General features: G+C 35.7%; 1 protein-coding gene across 2 annotated transcripts in view; it reads left to right on the plus strand.

The window, feature by feature from the left end:
* The window catches only part of camkvb (CaM kinase-like vesicle-associated b), a 41,505-nt gene extending 39,860 nt beyond the window's left edge, over positions 1 to 1,645 (plus strand). For both annotated transcript variants that reach the window (XM_065240976.1, XM_065240975.1), the window contains exon 11: positions 70 to 1,645. In XM_065240976.1, coding sequence (XP_065097048.1) covers positions 70 to 393 — 324 coding nt within the window. In that variant the 3' untranslated portion in view covers positions 394 to 1,645. The remainder of the gene's footprint in view (positions 1 to 69) is intronic.
* Positions 1,646 to 20,436: the final 18,791 nt, after the last annotated feature.

Consider the following 20,436-nt stretch of genomic DNA (forward strand, 5'->3'; position numbering starts at 1 on the left):
TGCAGAAATTACTTTGTTTTGAGAAGTGAAGTTTGTCCAAATTAAATGTGCCTTGCCACTGCCTTACAGAAAGCCGTACGAGTCACGACCATGATGAAGCGTCTGAGGGCACCAGAGCATCAGACAACAACAGCGACCGTACCGGGTGCGAACCCCGCTGCAGGGACCCAGGAAAACCCTCAGGCTCCACCAGAGGCCTCTGCGGCCGCATCGAATATAGCTGCAAGTGCAGAGCCGCCCGGTGCTGGAGCTCTTTGCACCAACCCAGAAGCGGCAAAAGATGCCACCGCGTCCTTGGTTTCCGAACAGCAAGATCCCACATCGCGATGCAACGGAGACACTTCATCCACCCTGCCGTCAGCCACAGACACCAGTGAAGAACCAAGCGGTTAAGCGCGCTACCTCTCACACTTTTTGATCCAGTTTTGATCCTGCACACTGTACATAAGCAGCTAGCATGCTAATACCGAATCCACAGCACATCACACACTCTTTAAAGAGTTGGGAACATTGCAAACATCTGTTTTTTACTGATCCACAAAGGTGTGACTCGTGTTGAAGGCTTTGACCACTTTGCTAATCTTGCTTAAAAAGAAAAAAGCTGTTTTATGCTTACATTAAGCCAGGATTGGGAATTTTAGCACAGATCTGCTTATATGTTTCAGAAAAGATTATCATAGCAGACGTTTATAAAATTCATTTTCTAACGTATTTCATACCATTTTTGTTGGCCAAAATATTGCTATATCCCTTCTAATCTGTGTACCACCTGTCTTTCACCAGCCAGGTGATGTCACCAACGGCCTCAAAATCACATTTCATTTCAGTCAGATGTTTTTCAAGTGTATAGTTTCTGTAAATAGCTTACTAACCTTTGTAGATTAGACAACGCCAAGACCAGCATGCTTTTTCAAATCTAGCTTTTCGAAAGCCAGTACATCTAGCTTTGCCTTTACGCGGACATGTCATGGCTTGATCAAACACACTGTTGGTTTATATGTAAAATACTTTTGCAGCATTCTGAAGCAACAAAGGCGACCACATTAATCTTGTAAAACTAATGGTTAAGACATGTGGCCCAATAAATGGAGCAGAGTAGGTAAATGTACCAAATACCTCGAAACTGCTTGGTAGCTTTAGCCACATGAACAGTGATGTGTTCATATAATGTATTATAAAGCCATTGGCACACGTTGTACATGTTTTAGATAATATAACGGTCCATTGTAAAGTATATACGCACACATAGTGATGTTCATTTAGCTGGTTTTCATACATGCGCCGTCAGAAATAAATGGTCAAAAAATGGTCCCACGTTGTCACAGGGGCAGTACCCTTTAAAAAGCTATTTCGGTACAGATATGTTTACATTTGGTAAACAATATGTATCTTTGAGGTACTAATATAAACTCTTTAATTTAGTTCTTTTAAAGGGAGCCAACTTAGTAACCGCTAGGGACAATTTTTTAACCATTTTTTCTGACAGGTGTTTTAATGTACTTAAAAAACAGAGGTCATTTGTTGGTTGTAATATTTACTTATAGTCATATAATTTCTTCTCTTTAACTTTCCTTTAATAAGCCATGATGCATTTAAATATAGTTTTAGATATATTAAATATTATTCATTATTTATCACACACTTTATCACACACTTTATCACAGGTAAACCTTGTTTGACTGTAACAATTTGATTCTCCCTCAGAACAGCTAACACCTCTTTTCTCACCATAAAAAATTGTTAAAAATATTAAGGAATATAAAGAGTTTGGTTCCAAAACGCGATAAACGTCATTAAAAAAAGAGTCGCTGCCAAAATCAGTATTGTATCAGGTCAGTATTAAAAAGTAAATTCTTAATTCTACGCAAAATCGGATATCCGCCGTGTAATTCTGTCATCTTTTCTCCCTTTTTTTCCAAAACGCGATAAATGCCAGTCCTCCTTTTCTGCAGAATGCAATAAATCCGCTTAACAAATCACAGCGCACCATTCCAGCGTGTTGTAAACAATAATGACGGCGCAATGAATACACACAGAATCCTAGTTTTCTTCATCTACTTTGTACTTCAAAAAACAAACAAAAACAAAATAATACTTTTGATGGCATAGATAAACATGTGGCGGTTTTCTGTGATGGGGAAGAAACGTAAGCCATCAAAATCAAATAATTTACGCGAGAGGCACTAGGGCGAAGGAAAAATGCCGGCTGTTGTTTGTTCTCACACGACAGCATCAAGCTTTTGTCATGCTAACACATTGACCCCAGAGGATCTTATGAAAAACTTTTCAGAATTTTTTTCGAAGCCAACGAAAATCGAACAGGACCAAAACATTTTACAGCTGATCGCTGTCAAAAAAAATCAGCGACGACAACCCAAGGATGACAGCAGCAATGACAGTGTTAATATGACAAATTAAGTGTTGTTTTAATGCCATTAATGTTTATTTTTTTGTCAGTGTATACCACTAGTCAACTAAATGAATGTAACATAGCAAAGATGAATGCACATTTATACATTGATTCAATAGATTTATAGAATTTTGAAAAAAAAAACTTGTCATGGATTTATTGCATTTTGCAGAAAAAAATATTTGTTTTTATAATAATCTTTGAAAATCAAATTATGGATTTGAATTTTTTTATGTTTTTATAACCTAAAGATGATATGTGAAAGTTATTAGTAAAAATAGTGGTTTTCATCTTGTCACTTTCTTGGTATAGAAAACTAATTTTTACCGGAATTAGTCACAATGGATTTATTGCGTTTTGGCACCAAACTCTTCATATATTTCTCTACATTGTTTTTTTTAAACATTGTATGCAGATATACACATCCACTGGTGTGTATGATAAATAAGAAGGCATTTATACCCTAACTCAGTGATTCTCAAACTTTTCGTCTTGAAATTCTTAAATTATGATAAATTAATGTTTTGTGTAAAATGTCATAAAACGGAATCTTGCGGCGCGGGGGGCCCAGTTTGAGAGCCACTGCTCAAACCAATGTAACCCTGATAACCAAACTTGGTACCACTTTAAAATAAGATTGTATTTGTTAACATTAGTTTATGCATTAGCTATCGTAAACTAACAATGAACAATACTTTTACAGTATTTATTAATCTTAGTTCATGTTCATTTCAGCATTTACTAATACATCTTTAAAATCGAACTATAAGTGTGAACATTTTTCATTAAAAAAAGAGTCGCTGCCAAAATCAGTATTGTATCAGGTCAGTATTAAAAAGTAAATTCTTAATTCTACGCAAAATCGGATATCCGCCGTGTAATTCTGTCATCTTTTCTCCCTTTTTTTCCAAAACGCGATAAATGCCAGTCCTCCTTTTCTGCAGAATGCAATAAATCCGCTTAACAAATCACAGCGCACCATTCCAGCGTGTTGTAAACAATAATGACGGCGCAATGAATACACACAGAATCCTAGTTTTCTTCATCTACTTTGTACTTCAAAAAACAAACAAAAACAAAATAATACTTTTGATGGCATAGATAAACATGTGGCGGTTTTCTGTGATGGGGAAGAAACGTAAGCCATCAAAATCAAATAATTTACGCGAGAGGCACTAGGGCGAAGGAAAAATGCCGGCTGTTGTTTGTTCTCACACGACAGCATCAAGCTTTTGTCATGCTAACACATTGACCCCAGAGGATCTTATGAAAAACTTTTCAGAATTTTTTTCGAAGCCAACGAAAATCGAACAGGACCAAAACATTTTACAGCTGATCGCTGTCAAAAAAAATCAGCGACGACAACCCAAGGATGACAGCAGCAATGACAGTGTTAATATGACAAATTAAGTGTTGTTTTAATGCCATTAATGTTTATTTTTTTGTCAGTGTATACCACTAGTCAACTAAATGAATGTAACATAGCAAAGATGAATGCACATTTATACATTGATTCAATAGATTTATAGAATTTTGAAAAAAAAAACTTGTCATGGATTTATTGCATTTTGCAGAAAAAAATATTTGTTTTTATAATAATCTTTGAAAATCAAATTATGGATTTGAATTTTTTTATGTTTTTATAACCTAAAGATGATATGTGAAAGTTATTAGTAAAAATAGTGGTTTTCATCTTGTCACTTTCTTGGTATAGAAAACTAATTTTTACCGGAATTAGTCACAATGGATTTATTGCGTTTTGGCACCAAACTCTTCATATATTTCTCTACATTGTTTTTTTTAAACATTGTATGCAGATATACACATCCACTGGTGTGTATGATAAATAAGAAGGCATTTATACCCTAACTCAGTGATTCTCAAACTTTTCGTCTTGAAATTCTTAAATTATGATAAATTAATGTTTTGTGTAAAATGTCATAAAACGGAATCTTGCGGCGCGGGGGGCCCAGTTTGAGAGCCACTGCTCAAACCAATGTAACCCTGATAACCAAACTTGGTACCACTTTAAAATAAGATTGTATTTGTTAACATTAGTTTATGCATTAGCTATCGTAAACTAACAATGAACAATACTTTTACAGTATTTATTAATCTTAGTTCATGTTCATTTCAGCATTTACTAATACATCTTTAAAATCGAACTATAAGTGTGAACATCAGGTAAAGCTAATGGACTTGAATAAACAATTTTAATGTTTATCTTTGTTCAGCCGAGAAGAAATTATGTTTTTTGAGGAAAACATTCCAGGATTCTTCTCATTTTAATGGACTTTAATGGAGCCCAACACTTAACTCAACACTTAACATTTTTTTTCAACAGAGTTTCAAAGGACTCTAAACGATCCCAAACGAGGCATAAGAGTCTTATCTGGCGAAACGATTGTCATTTTTGGCAAGAAAAATAACAAATATGCACTTTTAAACCACAACTTCTCGTCTATCTCCGGCGCGACCTCATGTAATTGCGTTATAACGTGGAAAGGTCACGTGTTACATATATGAAACGCACATTTGTGGACCATTTTAAACAATAAACTCACACAAAGACATTAATTATTATCATTCCACATACAACAACATTGGAACGGTCCTCTTTCTCCACACTTATAAACACTGGGGAGTAGTTTCGACATATGAGGTCGTGCTGGCGCATCACAGAACTGGAGATAGACGAGAAGTTGTGGTTAAAAAGTGCATATTTTTTATTTTTATTGTCAAAAATGACAATCGTTTCGCTAGATAAGACCCTTATGCCTCGTTTGGGATTGTTTAGAGTCCTTTGAAACTACATTAAAAAAACTGTTAAGTGTTGAGTTAAGTGTTAAGTGTTGGGGTCCATTAAAGTCCATTAAAATGAGAAAAATCCTGGAATGTTTTCCTAAAAAAAACAACATCATAATTTCTTCTTGACTGAACAAAGAAAGACATCAACATTTTGGATGACATGGTGGTGAGTAAATTATCTGGATTTTTTTTTAAGAAAATTGACTAATCCTTTAACAACAATTATGCTGAAAAACTATATTGCTCATAACAAATACAACCTTTTTGAAAAATGTTACCCTAGACATTACCAACCAAACTAATAAGTAATGATCCAACTTTAATACATCTCAGATTCCTATAATCTTAATACGTAATACCACATTACATAACCTAATACATGTAACCTTACCTCAAGCCTACATTTAGCGTACTAGATGACTTTTTACCTGTAACATAGGTACGTCAGTTCCATCAATAACCAACATACATGTATTTGGTTACATTCTAATATGTAACTAATATACTGATATAAATATATAGCTTGAATACACTGTAAGTCTAAAACCGTAAGGGTAAAAAAGCATCTGCCAATTGCATAAATGAAAATTAATCCTTTTTCACTTTTTACTCTTAAACAGATGTTTTATGTATCATTTACTGTAAGATAATACAATGGTCATTTATTTACTATAATTACTAGTAAGGGTGACCATGCGTGCCAATTTTCCAGCCAGGATTTCGGGTGCGTCCTCAAAGTTGCATTTGTCGACCTCATACGTCAACAAATCGCCGCATATTTCAGAAAAGCAACTGTTACATTTCATGATAAGAATTTGTATGTCTTAAGAGAAATAAATGTTAATTTTATAATGCTTTTAATTGAAATGTGAGAACCTCAATGACGTATGCGGTCGACAAATGTGACTTCCGAAGGACGCACCCGAAATCCTGTCCAGGACGTGTCCGGGGAAAATGGCACGTATGGTCACCCTATTACTAGTTTATTCATTTAAGAAATGTTGTAAAACTCATTTGTGACGCTGTCTGTAAAATCCTGGCTAAAGTTTTATAATCTAATTTTGAGATTAGGAGCATCAAATGATTTCACCTATTTACTTGACTATAGGTGGGTTTTCACAGACTGGATCACATTCTGGTCAGAATTTATATTTATATGCGAAAAGGTTTCAGCGTTTTTGTTATACAAACATCTCATTTTAATTTAGCACAAAGAAATGACAGGTAATGTCAGGAGCATAAAGAAACGGTCGCCCTCTTCATGAGCAATAGTCTACAACTGCGATACTGTGATGCGGTTTTCAATGTGTCAGTGTGTCCGTGTGAACACACAATCTCTGATTGGTGTGTCCTCTGTTAAAGTGGCCCACTGGCAAGATGTCACGAGGAAGGGCGTGATTGGTTTAGGCTTTGTCTTTTATTAGTTAGCACACAAATCCCTAAAGAATAATAAGACTCTGTAGGGGTACAAATTATGCCAGTTTGCTGTAAACAGCCACTCGTCGAAATGATTTGATGTAGCCTGTCATATACGTGAAGATAAAACAATAATGACATGAGAGGTTTTTCTCCAGTGGCCAACAACAGTTTGTAATTGTTGTGCAGTGGCTTCATGCTGTAGTTTCAAAATGATGAAGACCTTGATATGCAATTATGCTCTGTCAGTGGTCTATTGATTTCAAGATGATAGGGGTTGTGTTTGTGCCGTCACAGGTTCCTGCTAAAGTCGGTATCTTTTAGATCTCGGATGTGTCATGTCATTTTGTATTTTGCTTTCTATCTATCTTATAAAACATTCCTCTGCTCAAATCCGTCTCGTGCTTTTGAGACTTATGAGATGTTATTTGTTATTCTGTCTTTGCTTTTATATCAAACTACTAAAGGCTAAAAGTACGACCTAAAATAAAAAGAGTGACAAGCAATGTTATATGTAAGGTCTGAAGAAAATCTTTTTTAGCATTCATGTATACTTAAACCGCAACTAGATACTGTGTACCACAATTTAAAGCAATTTTTTAATAGTGCTTCACAATTGCCTTTGGTGTTCGATGTCTGTTGATTTTTTCTCCTATTTTCTCTGATATGTAGTTGACTGTGAACCTGTGAATACATTGAGGTCTGGCCTCCTTCCACCTCAACCTCTGTATTCTTTAACTCTGACTGTCATGCTTTTAAGGGAAATAAACGAAATGATCATCTATTTGTAGTTGTAATTCTTTGTTATTATCTACACACGTTTCTTTTATGGCTAATTTTTATTTTGGAGTAAATTATTGCTTTAATATTATTGGATTTTAAACTCTCTTGATTTAAATGATAATCAGTTTAGTTTGTCATTCATCCCATTATCACGATCCAGTAAACCTAAGTATGTGTTTTAAATAATTAGACTGATTTGACTTCATAATTTTCCCTGTCTCTGCATTCAATTCTTAATTAAGAAATATTGAAGGTTTCTTGATATCTTTAAGATGAAAGATAAATAGGCTTTATGCCCAGCTGCACTACTTCCTGAACTTCAGCCAGCTCCATGTTTCCTGTCTTCCATTATTGGACAAACTGATTAATCCTGGTGTGTCTGATTATTGTTGTTGTGACTACTGACTGAGGTCAGGCACACCTGGATTAATCAGTTTGTTTGTGACTACTGAGGTCAGGCCCACCTGGATTAATCAGTTTGACCAATAATGGCAGACAGGAAACAAGGAACTGGCTGAAGTTCAGGAAGTAGTGCAGCTGGGCATACAGCCTATTGGTTTCGTTTTTCAATTGTATAGCTTCAAGTTTTTACCAGGTTAAATGAGGTTTACAAAACCAAATTTTTAAAACCTTTTACCTTTACTGACAAAGGACAGTAGTGACCGGAGAGAGATAGGGTGGGATTGGGTAACAAATTTGGTCCCTTCTAAGAACTTGAACCTGAATGTGGTTGCCACTTGTGTCTCAGCTCGCTCCTTTATGTGTGATTTTGTTTATTCACTTTTACATTTTCAATACTGACTTTCATCTTTTGCAAGTTTCTAGTTGCATCTTGAGTGATTTTGCAATTGTTTACTGTCCCCAAAAAAAGTGTATTGTTTCGCAAAAAAGCATGCAGGCACTAGAGGGTTTTTACAGTGAACGATAGTAAAATTTGTTAAATACTAATGAAATAACTAAAGTAACATTTGTGGAAAAAAGGAATTTCAATTACAAAGAAATAACCTTTTCATTCCCATTAAACTTAAATTAATATTTTAAAATATTAATATTTTTTAGGAAGAGACTGTCCTTCAAAAGTAACAACCTAAAATAGTTCGTTTGTGCAAGCGTCATATTACGACGTCAAGGTACATGTAAGCGATTAGTGCCCTCTAGCGGCCAGCAGTTTATATAACATGTGGTTACGTTTTAATGTTGTTGTTTTTTTGTCTTAATCAGACGCATTTCATTCTCTGCATTTGTAAATGTATTAATAGTTTTATAAACATTTATGGTTTTAACGATATTTTGTAGAATCTAAACCCACTCTTACCTAAACACAACCAATAAAGCATATAAAACATAAGAAGCAAGAAAAAGTAGTCAAAGGTTTTTTTTGCATAAATGTTTACCAAAAAAAACCACAGTATTAAAGTATTACAAACAATTCGCATTGCGAACCTTGCCATATAATCACTTTATATGAAGAAATGCATGCATGAATGCAAAGTACAATCAGATTTCATTCAAACATTTACCGGAACATTAGAGCATGACACAACAGGTCACGAGTCATGGCAGCCAATAGCGTTTCACATTCTTAGCTAATGTAATGATGCAATTGGTCATGATGAGACACATGAGAGCCAATGGTATTTCAAAATCAAAGATGACGCGTATCATCACTTTTTCTGGCGGCACTTTTTGAACCGTCCGGTGTACAGAATCCCAGATCTGATTTACAGCGGATTGTCATCACGTATTTTCTTCATATAAATCGATCGTTTGACCACAGTACACTTTTAATAAGTGTTTTTTTTTTATGCAGAAAGGCATCAAGGCACGTCCGAATCCAGGCCGTTTCTCAATTTAAAAGCTGCATACATCATCAAGATCAAGTCTTATTTCAGAATATTACCAATTATAAAGTTGACTGTTATTCTTAGTTAATCGTAAATTGGTGACCTTGGTGAGGAGGCTGCTGCTGAAATGTGATTGGTCGAAAAAAAAAAATGTGATTGGTCGAGCCTAGTCCAGTTCGAAACAATAAAATGGCGGTCAAGATAGTGGCTGTAATTACAAATTTAGTGTAAATAAAGTTATATTTTCTATTTTTTTTTTTTTTGAGGCAGCGAGGCAACAAGTAAGCTGCCTTCGGTTTCGGACGCAGGAAATATGTTTTATTGGTATCCCAAATGACATAATTCTCCAGGAAGTGACACCGTTTTAGTGGAAAAACAGCATAAAGATCAGTAAGGTAAGTACTAGAAATTACTTGAAAAACTGCATTTTCATATGGAATGATTTAAGTAACATTTACGATCTCATTCCTTTCAAGATAAAAGTTATTTGAGTTTGGAGTGACGCTGTAAAGAGAGAATATGATTTCTTATGAAAGGATAAACAAATAATCTTCTTCTTCTTATTATTATTATTATTATTAAAGCATACAATATATAAAACCCTTTAATAGACCAATTTCGTGTTTGCAAACAAAGATGACGTTTTTTGTGGGCGGAGCCAAACTGGTTGCAGAAAGTGACTGCTCCGCAGTAGGGTTGTGAAGTGTTTTAGCATTAAACCGTGATTTTTATGGATCCGGTGTTCTGTCGAAGTCTGATTCCTATATGTTTCCCTTTAGTGCAATGTTTCTTATTTTAATCACGTAACGTTTATTTTTTAGATAGATAAAAAGTTTAAATGGCTTGGCTACTGATATGCATGTATGTAATGTATATGTATTGTTCTTTTTTGCTAAATCAAATATTTTTACAGTCTGAATCGCTAAAGTACATGTAAAAGCAATACTATCATGTATTATATATTATAGCGTTTGTTAAATATTTCATAATTTTCCTGTTTTCTATTATTTCTTCCTTAATAAATTATAATTATAATTGTAACGTGATAAAAACGCTATAAGAAACACATGGAGGGAACAGACTTCAACAGAACACCGGACATCTTCTCTACTTATTTTCTATTCTAATTATTAAAGGAGCGGTGAATCAAATACTCAATTTTAACTTGATAATTTGTTATATAAGAGGTCATCATAGTTAAATGAACCTCCTGCAAGTTTCAGAACTGAAAACGTCCGTGCTACTGAAATATAACAGTTTTTGGCACCAAGCCAGTAAAACAAGCCAGTGTGGAATTCGGAAATCTATGACGTCAAAGTAGAATTGAAGCACCGCCCCATAGCCAAATACAAGGATCACTTTTGTAGCCCCGCCCACAGCTTCGCGTGACACACGTGTGTCTCAACAAGTAAATATGTCTTTAAAGATTGACAAATGTAACCAAAATGCCTTTTAAATACATTTGTTCTGAGAGACTTTTATTTTGACGCGGTGATCTGTTATGATAGACTGGAAACGCATTTTCGGTTGTGGAAGAACCGCGTGGGAACAACACAGAAGCTAAATACTTTAATTCGGAGGCTTGAAACATAACATTAAATGCGTGGAAAAAGTTTGCTTTTGAAGAAGTTCCAGCTCGTGTGGGGAGTGTTTGTTAACTTTGTGTACACAGATTCATTCGTAAAGAAGTCGATGCTGGATTTGCAGAGAGACTGTGATTAAAAGCACCACTTATATTGGATCTGACAACAATGACACCGCATTATACACAGTAAGACATTTTACTTTATTTAAGTTACTGCGTTTCACTATTGCTTTGTTAGAAGAAATTGCTTGATATGTCCTGTTGTAACATCCGTGTCTAAACACGTTTGTTTGACTGTTTTAATTTACTAAAAACATTAAACGATTAATAAAGGTACAACACTTAACAATACGACTGTAATTTAAAGGTAGAAATATACAAAGTTAGTTATAAGGAAGGATTTAGCAGCCACAGTTTAGATTCTGATGCCCGTTTACTGTGTTGTATACGGTAATTTAGGCGAGTTACGTTTGAAGAGTCAAACACTCAACAAAGCTTATTTTTTATCATATAACTGTGGTATTTAACATTACGTGAACGTAAAAGCAACCTCACAAGCACAATCGAAATATACAAAGTTATTGATAAGGATTTATTAGCCGCAGTTTATAATCTGATGCGCGCTTAGTATGTTGTATACGGAAATTTAGTCACGTCGAGTTTTGTTTCTACTTTAATATACGTATTGTCATTTATGTGTATCATATTTAGCACCCAGAATCTTTTGTGGCTCAAACATATTTGTGTTCGGCTGCTATTTTTATCACATTAATGTTTTTAAAACATTTCCCCACATGTAATGACGGGGAATGAAGCCGTCCAATCATAGCAGTGGGTGTTTACGTCCAGGTCTTCAATGCGGCCCGCCCCTTCAAACGAACCATTTCTCCAGAGAGCCACTAATCCATGTTACAAAATAGCCTATTACTTATTGCTTTTGATGTTTTTGAATGTAAAAACCACGCGGACATCATAAGTAGACATCAGGCAACAGTATAAAACAATAAAATCGACAAATTCACCGCCCCTTTAAAAGATTTCCAGATGATTTTCTCGCTCCATTCTGTCAGTTTAAGGGCTTATTGTAATCATAAACACCTACGTTTATCTTTAAATGATGTCTTCGACGATGGTATTCTATAAAAATGAAAGCCATCTTTTTTGGCATTCTTATTCTGACACTTAACAGCACAACCGGACATTTTCTAGTGAGTTATCTTGCTCTTTTCACTCGTGTCTAATTCATTTCCACTGTTTTTCTGTAACCGCATTGCGCGCGCAGCTTGCAGTGACGTAACTGTGACGTCTACTCTAAATTGGTCTATTCACCTTATTCCGCCACGCCCCTTTTCAATTCTTCGCTCTTCCGCATTTTGTCAACCGACTTCCGCTGCTAATATGGCACAGTGCATTCGGTAGCTAGTTTGGTGGTTAGAAGATTGTTTGTAGTTCACTATAACTTTAGCAAAATGACAAATATCGCACCTGCTGTAAATGTTTTAAATTAGGAGCACGGAGAAAACTTCATACGACGCTCGGATAGTATTATAATGTCCCATCAATCGTCTCCTTTTTAGACGATATGAAGCAGCCGCGGCAAGTAACCTATGGGACATATTTCATTACCTCGTCCTGTCAGAAGGAGCAGCATTGAAAATTTTTAAAGTATATATACCTACCAATATTTACACCGTGATTTCGTCTTTTTTAAAGCAAATGTGCACCTTAGCCAGTCCAATAACTATTTCATTTTTATGTGGTAATGTACCATGATAGAATTCATTTGCAAACTTGCCAACACTTATTCCTTCAAATCAGGAGACTTAAATCCTTTTAAGTGGAATCTACAAAGCTCACATATGGTTTAAGAAATTCCTTACATATAATATCTGATCACACTGTAAAGGTTTATATAACTGCATGACAGGTAACATCTGATCACATTGTAAAGATTTAATATAACTGCACAATATCTGATCACATTGTAAAGGTTTAATATAACTGCATGGCAGGTAATATCTAATCACATTGTAAAGGTTTAATATAAATGCATGACAGGTAACATCTGATCACATTGTAAAGATTTAATATAACTGCACAACATCTGATCACATTGTAAAGGTTTAATATAACTGCATGGCAGGTAACATCTGATCACATTGTAAATGTTTAATATCACTGCATGACATCTGATCACATATGAAGGTTTAATGTAACTTTACAACAGGTAAAATCAGGTCACATTGTAAAGGTTTATAAAAATAACTATGGACTAAGAAACTTTTCAGCAAGACCACCCTGCAATGAATTAAGACGCAGCTTTATCAGAGTCATCAGGAGCTGATCCCAAGTGTTTATCTGGAAGCTGTTGGTGTATGTACTGGTGATGTGCTTAGCGACTGTGTAATGCATGCAATATCAACCCTGTTTAAAGCTGACAAAGATGGTTGTTTCTCAGCAGAGATATGTACATTTGTGCCAGCTCAACACATGAAGCAGAAGCATTGAAGCAGTTTCTCGGACAGGGTTTACAGGACTGGGCCTTAATTATATTAGGACATTTTAGTTTTTACAAACAAACCACATCTTGTGATAAAACAATGGCACTCATATGTGTTGAGGTATGTGAGTACAAGGTGTTTTTAAATTATCGTAGCTCAAATAAGCATTTTAGCCTGGGACCAGCATAAGCCCTGTCCGGGAAACCGCAAGTTTGTTTTCCCATGTCAGATGTAGGTTGCTTCAGGTTGAGTTGTGATTTTAAAGTGTAGTTGTGTTCAGAGACGGATTGATCCTCCCATTGTGTTTCAGGAACATGTTGATTGTATATCATCCTCACAGTTGTCCACTGCATCACTAAACATCAATGCATCTGTGAAAATAATATAACAATAAACATTTTTATGTTAGTATTTAAAAGAAACTTGCATCATGAGAATTAATATATAAATGACATCCATACTTAAAGGAGCGGTGAATCAAATACTCAATTTTAACTTGATAATTTGTTATAAAAGAGGTCATCATACTTAAATGAACATCCTGCAAGTTTCAGAACTGAAAACGTCCCTGCTACTGAAATATAACAGTTTTTGGCACCAAGCCAGTAAAACAAGCCAGTGTGGAATTCGGAAATCTATGACGTCAAAGTAGAATTGAAGCACCGCCCCATAGCCAAATACAAGGATCACTTTTGTAGCCCCGCCCACAGCTTCGCGTGACACACGTGTGTCTCAACAAGTAAATATGTCTTTGAAGATTGACAAATGTAACCAAAATGACTTTTAAATACATTTTTTTCTGAGAGACTTTTATTTTGACGCGGTGATCTGTTATGATAGACTGGAAACGCATTTTCGGTTGTGGAAGAACCGCGTGGGAACAACACAGAAGCTAAATACTTTAATTCGGAGGCTTGGAACATATCATTAAATGCGTGGAAAAAGTTTGCTTTTGAAGAAGTTCCAGCTCGTGTGGGGTGTGTTTGTTAACTTTGTGTACACGGATTCATTTGGAAAGAAGTCGATGCTGGATTTGCAGAGAGACTGTGATTAAAAGCACCACTTATATTGGATCTGACAACAATGACACAGCATTATACACAGTAAGACATTTTACTTTATTTAAGTTACTGCGTTTCACTATTGCTTTGTTAGAAGAGATCGCTTGATATGTCTGTTGTAACATCCGTGTCTAAACACGTATGTTTGACTGTTTTAATGTACTAAAAACATTAAACGATTAATAAAGGTACAACACTTAACAATACGACTGTAATTTAAAGGTAGAAATATACAAAAATAGTTATAAGGAAGGATTTATCAGCCGCAGTTTAGATTCTGATTCCCGTTTACTGTGTTGTATACGGTAATTTAGGCAAGTTACGTTTGAAAGGTCAAATACTCAACAAAGCGTATTTTTTATCATATAACTGTGGTATTTAACATTACGTGAATGTAAAAGCAACTTCACAAGCACAATCGAAATATACAAAGTTATTGATAAGGATTTATTAGCCGCAGTTTAGATTTGATGCGCGCTTACTGTGTTGTATACGGTAATTTAGTCACGTCGAGTTTTGTTTCTACTTTAATATACGTATTGTCATTTATGTGTATCATATTTAGCACCCAGAATCTTTTGTGGCTCAAACATATTTGTGTTCGGCTGCTATTTTTATCACATTAATGTTTTTAAAACATTTGCCCACATGTAATGACGGGGAATGAAGCCGTCCAATCATAGCAGTGGGTGTTTACGTCCAGGTCTTCAATGCGGCCCGCCCCTTCAAACGAACCATTTCTCCAGAGAGCCACTAATCCATGTTACAAAATAGCCTATTACTTATTGTTTTTGATGTTTTTGAATGTAAAAAACACGCGGACATCATAAGTAGACATCAGGCAACAGTATAAAACAATAAAATCGACAAATTCACCGCCCCTTTAAACAGAACAGTGTGTGTGTGTGTGAGAGAGATGCATTAAAAAGAGACAGTAACATTATACACACAACCCCTAACTTCAGTGTTAAATAATATGTCGTTTAATAGGTCATTATCATCAACATCTGAATGAGAAATGAACTGACCTTCTAGCATCTGAAATCTCGGTAACTTGTATGAATTATAATTGCATTTTATAAACTTACGTTACTGATCTTAAGTTTATTCGTAGAACGGACTTCACGAATCTAACGTTAGGCGAACGAGCACATTTAGCTAAGAATGCTTACCTGAAACTGACCACCTTTTCAACACCCGGCGTGGTTTAAAGTTACCGGGGCTTCCCATCCGTTAAAATTGGTAAGAAACAAACATTAAGGCGCTTGAGTGAGCTTTTTAAGTTTAACGCGTCGCCTTCAGCCACTGCCTCAGCTGCTCATCATATGCAACCGGAAGTACGTTGACAAAATGAGCGCAATGGCCCCGCCCTTGTTGTCGTGAAAAATAAGGTGAATAGCTTAGTGGTTTTCAATCTTTTCGGCGTGTGCTCCCCATGTGTAGGGTGCATACCTTCACGCCCCCTACAAACAAAATTGATGACACAATTAAACAAAACCAATTAAATGATACAATGTAGTGCTGTTGGTTGGTAGCCTTATTATTCTAAGGTTTAATTGCACAGAATTTATGATAATGTATTTTATAAAATGTCATAAAACTGGGCCCCCCGGCACCATCTCACACCCTCCAGTTTGAAAACCTCTGGCTTATAGGATCCTAAAAGCAAAACTGGATGTGCAGAAGCAGAAACAACTAATAGATTTAGCCAAGTTTGCCCTCTGCTGGTTGACATCACATATTACACATGTGAGCCATAAAGTAGTCAAACTAGTAGTGAAGCAAGCTGTTATAAATATCTATAGAATAATTTTGGCCTGACCTCTATTACTTAATAATGTTTATTTGTCTGTCCAGCGCTTCACTATGGCATCAGATCAGCATTTGAGGACGAATCAGTATTTATCATCTGCATCTAAACCACTTTAAAAGACTTTTCCTATGACATCAGAGTCTAGTGTCCTGCTTACTGCATGTCCTGACCACAAAACATTACAAAAAACTCATGAAGTTTCCCAGCAGTCCTGTACACAATTCCTACTGTTCCATTTTGCATCCGTCTCTTTATCTAATGCATCTAATCTTCTCAAAAGGATCACACACTGTGGAGGTTGTAATGGCATTTCTGGAAAGTAATTTGCCCCCGCTGCGGCCTTGATTTCAGACAGATAAGACCAGCGGTAAATGTTTCTTCTGATGTCTTCTTTTCAGACCGATCAGGTTACTTTAAGATGTGCCAGTCTAAGCTTTTTTGCTACACTTCTAAAAACATCTGCTTGGACATAATATCAACCACCAGAAGTTATTTTTCCCAAGTTTTAAAACTGTTAACAAAAGACTTCGTAGCTCTGAATAGAGGCCTTTCCAAAATAATGACAGCCTATGATGGCATGTTGAAAGGATGAACCCCTCCTCCTTCTCCTCAGATGGGTTGGGAAGATAAGTATGTGGGATTTCAAGCCATTCTGTCCTCAATATGTTCAACTATTCACTCTGATAATCACCCATCACCCCAGTGGGTGAGAACAGGCAGCTATTACTGACTGACAGGACTGTGCCCACCATCGGCATGCAGGCACCAGAAACAAGGAATCATGGGAGTTATCAGATAAGGCAGAGACAGTAGTTTGTCTGTTGGGGGACAAGCGTGACAAAAGAGGCTAGTGATGATGAAATGTGGGGGTAACAAGGTCCTCGTACCATGAATGCGCTGCCCGCTGTGCCCGAGAAAGAACAATGCAGTGACGGGCAGACACGCATTACATTTTGCAAAACCATGTGCGGTCACCGAGAAAAATGTAGCAACATTGGTCTCATTTCTCCTATCATCTCTCTCAGTTTATGTGGGTGGTGTAGTGGCTCAAGTTCAGGTTTGGCAACCAAAAGGTTGCTGGTTCGAGTTTCACAAAGTATTACTTTGCTTAACATTATTACTGTTAACTTTTAACTCTGTTCATAACTTTTTTTATTATTCACACACAAGACAAAATAGTACAGTATAGAGTAGACGATTTCATTGGACGCACGCGCGTTGCAGCGGATCCCATACAGCAAAAATATAATTTTAAATATATTTCAAAATGGTCAAACATGTAGAACTGGGCTGGGGCGAAAGTAACATTGGACGAAAGTAACAAATTGATTTTTTCAGAGTTCTGACAACATTTGCATTCCAAACTATGATAGCATCTTTAGCACGCAACCCTGACAGAGCTGACAAATATCGCGTTGTTTCGTCATAGTTTCTAGGGCTGAACGATACATCGAATTTTTATCGTCATCGCGATATGAACTCACGCGATGAACACATCGCAACAGACAGCTTTGACGCGATGAATGAAGGGAAAACGGTAAGCGCATGTAATAAATGTTTGACCTATCACGTTTAGTCCTGAAGACATGCCCTGCGACCCAAACCGCATACTTCCATACTATATAGTAGGAGAAAAGCACTACTTCTCTTACTCTTTGCATACTATATAGTATGGAAGTAGGCAGTTTGGGACGCACGGATGGTTTGCGCGTTCATGCTATTATGCCAATCAGGGGAACCCCCAAGTCAGCTACGCTCATGATTTGTGAGGTGTCAGTTGCGACGCTGTGCCTGTTAGCAAAAACGATGGCGAGAAAGGAGAGAAGAGTGAGGAAGATGTGTTGTCAGACGAAGACCTTGTGGTGAAAAGGAACAGCACTTCAGCCATATCATGGAATTATTTTGGATTTAGGAGAGATGACGCCGCAAACACAGGTACTGTGGAAGCAGTGATTCACATATTGCGTCTATTGCGCGCTCAAGTTCATTATTTCAAATGTATGTGCGCTCTGAAAGCGCCGCGGTCGCGACTCGCACGTGGTGCGACGCGCTCGTTATTTCCAGGTATCTCAAAAACATTTTAACTTTTCAGAATGACACAAGTGCAGCGTGCAGGTCATGTCACAATAACCTACGTATCTAGCGTTTTCCACGCGTTTTTAGGTGCGACATGTGAATGGCCCCTAAAACATGAAAAAATATAAAATATTTTTCGCAACTCACATCGTCATCGCAACATCAAATAATGTCATCGCACATCGCAACTTTTCCTCACATCGTGCAGCCCTAATAGTTTCATGCATGTAGGTTTAGAAAGTTGTTTTCGATGTGAATTCCTAAAGTGGCAGTTTTTTCTACGCGTTGTTTTTCTGGTTTTATGTGTTACAGTACTGATCAATCTACAGGTTATTTAGTACTGTAACACAAACTTTGAGGCTTGCATTCGCAGAGTTTTTCAGAATATAAGAAAATAGGGATGCACCGATACCACTTTTTTGGAATACGATTACGAGTACTTGCATTTCAGTACTTGCCGATACCGAGTACTTAATAAAAAACATGATTTAAATTTACAGGTAACAGCTTTAGTCATAATTTAACAAAAAAAACAAGGGACTAGTTTTCCAGTTTGTTGTAAACTCTGCCTCTTTGGACAACACGAGGCATTAACCCCTTACACGCCACTCAAACATAGACATTTCTCAAACCGTGGTATCGATCCCTGGTATCGGGGGCCTTTTAACTAGTACGAGTACTTTAGAAAATGTGGTATCGAGGCCGATACCCGATACCAGTATCGATATCGGTGCATCCCTATAAGAAAATGGCGTGTAAATATAAGGACGAAAGTACGTTTTTCCCGCTGTTGCTTTATGTTGAGAATTGATATTATGCTAATTTAATTTTCAAAGTGTTCTTACTGTTAAAAAAAATTCTCAACAATTCAAGTTTGTACTGTCAGGTTGCTTTTGAAACATTTGATGAAACTGAAATTTAAAATGAAAATCTAATTTAATTATTTAAATTATGTAATTAAAGCTAAAGGACAAAATATGTTTGCAGTTACATATTAACTCTTTCCCCGCCGTTGACTAATTATTTTGTCAATTAACAGAAACATTTGCATAAAAAGTTCCTGATTAATTTTTATGTTAATTGTAAACAATTATCCACTAGATGGAGCACTAACCCAATTTATGAAAAAACTGAAGCCAAAACATAATTTATTAATTTTAAACTCTGTGTATGTTTTGATAATCATTCTGAATCTGATCTCTAAAATTTTTTTTTCACAAAAATGCAATTACTTCAGTTTTTTGGAAAAAAAAATTTATGAAGAAAAATACCCATATTTAAGAGTTTATAAGCAGAGAAAAAACGTTTTTTTCCTGTTTTGTTTGTTTGTTTGAAAGCAGAGGGTCTGTTCTTTAATTTGATATATTTGCATATTTATATATTTTTAGAAGAAAACTTTCCTGGAAGGCATTTTGTGAAAACTTTGGGAAAATCACAAAAAAATGCTGGCAGGCAACAAAGTCATAGTCATGTATAGAACAAGTGCATCGTGTAAAAACAAGTGTTACACAAAAATCTATCTTGTTCATATGTGTTACTTTTGACCCACCTGTGTGTTACTTTCATCCCAGCTGACATGGTTAAAAGTAACAAATTATACTTAAAAGTCGTTTTACATTTTAAAAATTCCACCTGGTAATTATAGGCCACACTTGTGAGTTATTGACCACAGCAAAAATATATCTCTGTCTAAAACATTATCTTTTAAAATTATGTTTTTCTGAAAAATGGTACTTTCGCCCCTGCTCTCCTCCACTGAAATGTATTATGAAATATGTTTAGAAATTTTTTTTTTACCAATATATTCTTTGGCTATTTTGAAATATTTTTAAAAAACAAATTTATATTCACATTGCATTGACAGAAAAACTTTGTTTGTTACAAACCTGTAAAAATATACTTTTATGTTTCGTACATTTGATACTTTATACAATTTATACAAACTTTTATATTTTGACCAGAACATTTTTTTTTGTCGTATGGGTTGTCAAATGAGAAATGTTTTTGTTGCCCCTAAAATACATTTTTTAAATACACGAAATATATATTAATTTATAAGGATTAAAAATATATATTTTTTAAATTCAAAAACATTAAACCCAAAAATCTCTGTAAACCCACAATGTCTTTTGATTTTCT

This window comes from Paramisgurnus dabryanus, chromosome 14 (genome assembly GCF_030506205.2).
Source record: "Paramisgurnus dabryanus chromosome 14, PD_genome_1.1, whole genome shotgun sequence".
Taxonomy (NCBI): Eukaryota; Metazoa; Chordata; class Actinopteri; order Cypriniformes; family Cobitidae; genus Paramisgurnus; species Paramisgurnus dabryanus.